Source organism: Hibiscus syriacus, unplaced genomic scaffold, assembly GCF_006381635.1.
Source record: "Hibiscus syriacus cultivar Baekdansim isolate YM2019G1 unplaced genomic scaffold, ASM638163v2 tig00110637_pilon, whole genome shotgun sequence".
NCBI classification, from domain to species: Eukaryota; Viridiplantae; Streptophyta; class Magnoliopsida; order Malvales; family Malvaceae; genus Hibiscus; species Hibiscus syriacus.
Window position 1 is genome coordinate 1,026,037 of NW_024062808.1, and position 3,632 is coordinate 1,029,668.

Consider the following 3,632-nt stretch of genomic DNA (forward strand, 5'->3'; position numbering starts at 1 on the left):
AAAAGAACACCATGTTGTCCTTAATAAACCTAATACTACCTAGATCATTTTTCCTATTCTCTCTGGATTTTGCAAGCATGAAGATGTCATTTTGTCTTTCCTTGGTGTCTAATCTCTTGTACATTTACTCGTATGCCTTATCCTTTGTTTTAGTCATTAAATTTTTTTATATCCACGTTGGCAATCCGTAGCGTCTTACCTGAACCAATCAAAATAAGACACTTGTCACAAGCCAGTTTCCCACACAGTTGTATAAACTTCTTCCCCAACGCTAAATTTTTTTGTTCTCATTGATTGTCAATCTGCTTGCAAAAAACCTCAAAAATACCCAATCTCCATTAATAGTAATATAGGGTTTCAAAAAATTACAAGATGACTTCGCCAACAGGATCAACAAAGGGTGGCAGAGGCAAGCCCAAGTCCTCCAAAGCCGTTTCCCGGTCTCAGAAAGCCGGCCTCCAGTTTCCCGTCGGCCGTATAGCCCGCTTCCTCAAAGCCGGCAAATACGCCGATCGTGTCGGTGCCGGTGCTCCCGTCTATCTCTCCGCCGTCCTTGAATACCTCGCCGCCGAGGTACGTCACCTTTTTTTTGTTTTCCTTTTCCTAATTCATGTTGACAACGTCGGACCTTTAATGTAATTTTTTAAGCCATTTTGCAGGTTCTTGAACTCGCTGGAAATGCGGCTAGGGATAACAAGAAGAATCGGATCGTTCCGAGGCATATACAATTGGCTGTTAGGAACGATGAGGAGTTGAGTAAACTTTTGGGGACTGTTACGATTGCTAACGGTGGTGTTTTGCCCAATATTCATCAGAATCTGTTGCCGAAGAAGACGGGCAAAGGGAAGGGGGATATTGCATCGGCTTCACAAGAATTTTAAACCGAACATTTCTTTTCCTTATTTTGGAGTGTGAATGTTTCTCCTCCTTTTCTGGAATATTATCCGTATAGTATTATAATATCATAGTTTTCAGCTAGTCCTGTATAGCCCATCTCTTGGGCTGGTTTTGATTTTGGTTGAGTAGGTTGTGCAAAATTGAAGTTCTTATATATGAAAGTACTTTGCATTTGCTGAAATTTTCTTGCAATTCAACATGCCAAACAAGATTTAGCATTTCCAGTAGCTGAAATCTATCTGTATATATATAATATATTAAACACAATTGAATTAACCAAAATATGCAATTTCCGCTGCCATCTCCTTCCATTATCTCAATCATATCCTTTGTTGTTGGCCAAGTGTTGGGTATGTATGTTCATTTTCTATTTTGTTAGTGTACATCCCAGTGTGCTGAGACTCAAGGGAAGAGTGATGAATACTCTGGAAAATGGGTTTGAAAGAGATGATTCTGTTCTCATTATACGGCCAAGGTTAGCTTGCTTTATTTCTCGACTCATCAGATGTTTAAATTATCTCTTGATGGATTCTGATTATCAGTCTCAGTTTTGATAATCTCTCTCTTGTAATTGTTGTTTGAGTTGCAGTCCAGACATGTGTAGGGCTTTATTCTTATTTCAAGAAAAGGAAGAAAAAAGAAAACCAGTTTAATAGGCTAGTTTACTTGGTTCAATTTAAGTTTATATTGTTTAGCCTCATTGCAAGGAAGGAAAAGAAAGGAAAATTAAATTTGTAATGTTTCATAATCTAGTTTTACACATTTCAATCCATGGTTTTGTATCTAGCACTAGTGTAAGTACACATTTACACTGTAGAATTTAGTTGATTTTTGGGGGGGAAATTTTGACCATTTTATGCTTTGCATCACTTAGATACAAATACACTTTTGATCTATTGATCTGAAAACTAACAAGGATTATGACAACTAACTGTGAAATTTAGGATATTTTGTGGACTATGATGATTCTAATGATGTGGATATATAGTATTTTGAGGACTAGTTTCCTAATTGTTTATATCTGTTAATGTTTAAACTTTGCTGTTTTTGCATTAAATGTTGATGATGATAACAAGTTGTGAGACAGCTTGTTGGGTCATCTAGGCAAATGAGTTTATTTTTTTCATAGTATGGGGGTAATTATATGGTGTATATGTTTAGAGTCTTTCGAACACAGGTGTATAGACGTAGTTGCTCAAACTTGGGTTCTCTAGGGAAAACAATATTATCTTTTACTACTGAAACCACTCAATTATATATTTCGAGGTTGATAGAATGTTATTTCCATATGTTACGACTTACGATTGCCTGTATCATTGCACTGGAAATGTGTCTGCATTGTTCGTCGTTTGAAGATTATTTCCGTGTAACTAGTGCATCAGAATGTTATGATAACCTTGTGCAAGTAATTTCATTATCACTTGTATCAAAGGGAATTCTCTTGCTAATTCCTAATTGTCCTTTCATGGAAGTCGCCCTTTTAGACAATCTTAAATGTATGTAATTTGTTTCTTCGAAGCAGTTATTTGTTGTATTTGGGATAATCAACATTTTACTTAGGCCTGTAAACGAATAGTTCGTTCAACGAACCGTTTGTTCATTTACGTTCGTGAATGTTCAATAATTCGTTCGTTTATGTTCGTTCGTTTATATTCAGTCCAATCTCTAGAACTGTTTGAAATATTAAGACCTAATGAATTTTAACTTTAAACCCATTAATATTTTAAAGCCCAATTAATTTTAAACCCAAATAAAAATGCTCGAATCAATTAAAGAAATTATAAAACCTAAAATCATTTGGCAAGGAAAAAAACTATTCCTGAATATAAATCTAATTAATTTTACGTTTGTTCGTTTATGTTCGTTTACATTTGTTTATAACCGTTCATTTATGTTCTTTTACATTCGTTCATTTTTGCTTGTTTATCATTTTAATGAACAAACATGAACGGACAAGAATAAGTTAAATTTCTTAATGAACGAACACGAACAAGAAATTTTCCTTCGTTTAATTGTTCATAAAGTGAAATGAATGACCATGAACATTACCTTAATTCGTGTTCGTTGGTTTATTATGTTAAAGTTAAATAAATGAACATTACCCTTGTAACCCCCCAGACCGATGCGGGTAGCCCGATCCGATTCGGGAAGTCACATTAGGGTCACCGGAGCGACCCACCGTAAAAATAGCGGAAATTTTAAAACTTTTTATCAGAACATGTAAACTTATAAAATCATTTATCACTATTTAAAAATAAAACAGATTTCCAAACTCGTATATAAACCAAAATACAATTACATGCCCCCTAATCACAAGTACCATACTCTGCAACCACGCCGGAAGAACTCCCTTACTGAAGTCGATAGATGCACTGGTACAATTGTTTTAACCTGAAAAGGTGAGTAATAGAATGAGCTTTGGAAAGCTCAGTAATACAGAACTACCAGATGATGCTACATGACATGTAGATAAATAGAAAGCCATATAATTTCCTTATTGAATCATATGTATACCAGCTTGTAGAATAATTTGGGGTTCCCTTAGAAGTTCATCGAGTAGAAGCCATGAATCTCAGTTCATAAGAAACCTTTCATACAATCACGTTTTCATGAGGTCAAATAGGATGTCTAGTGTGTTTCATCAATACGATAAAATCATAATAGGTACACTAATCAAATGATAGTTCAGTAAAATCCCATAAACCATATTGTAGTGGAGCTTTTTAAACTCGTAT

At 35.0% G+C, this 3,632-nt stretch overlaps 1 protein-coding gene across 1 annotated transcript; it reads left to right on the plus strand.

Moving 5' to 3' along the window:
* The first annotated feature begins 280 nt into the window (after window positions 1–280).
* LOC120136695 (histone H2AX-like) lies at window positions 281–1,074 on the plus strand. The gene is made up of 2 exons (XM_039152656.1): window positions 281–573; window positions 660–1,074. Exons 1-2 carry the CDS (start codon window positions 373–375, stop codon window positions 879–881), a joined length of 423 nt encoding a protein of 140 aa, XP_039008587.1. The 5' UTR covers window positions 281–372; the 3' UTR covers window positions 882–1,074.
* The last annotated feature ends 2,558 nt before the right edge of the window (window positions 1,075–3,632 follow it).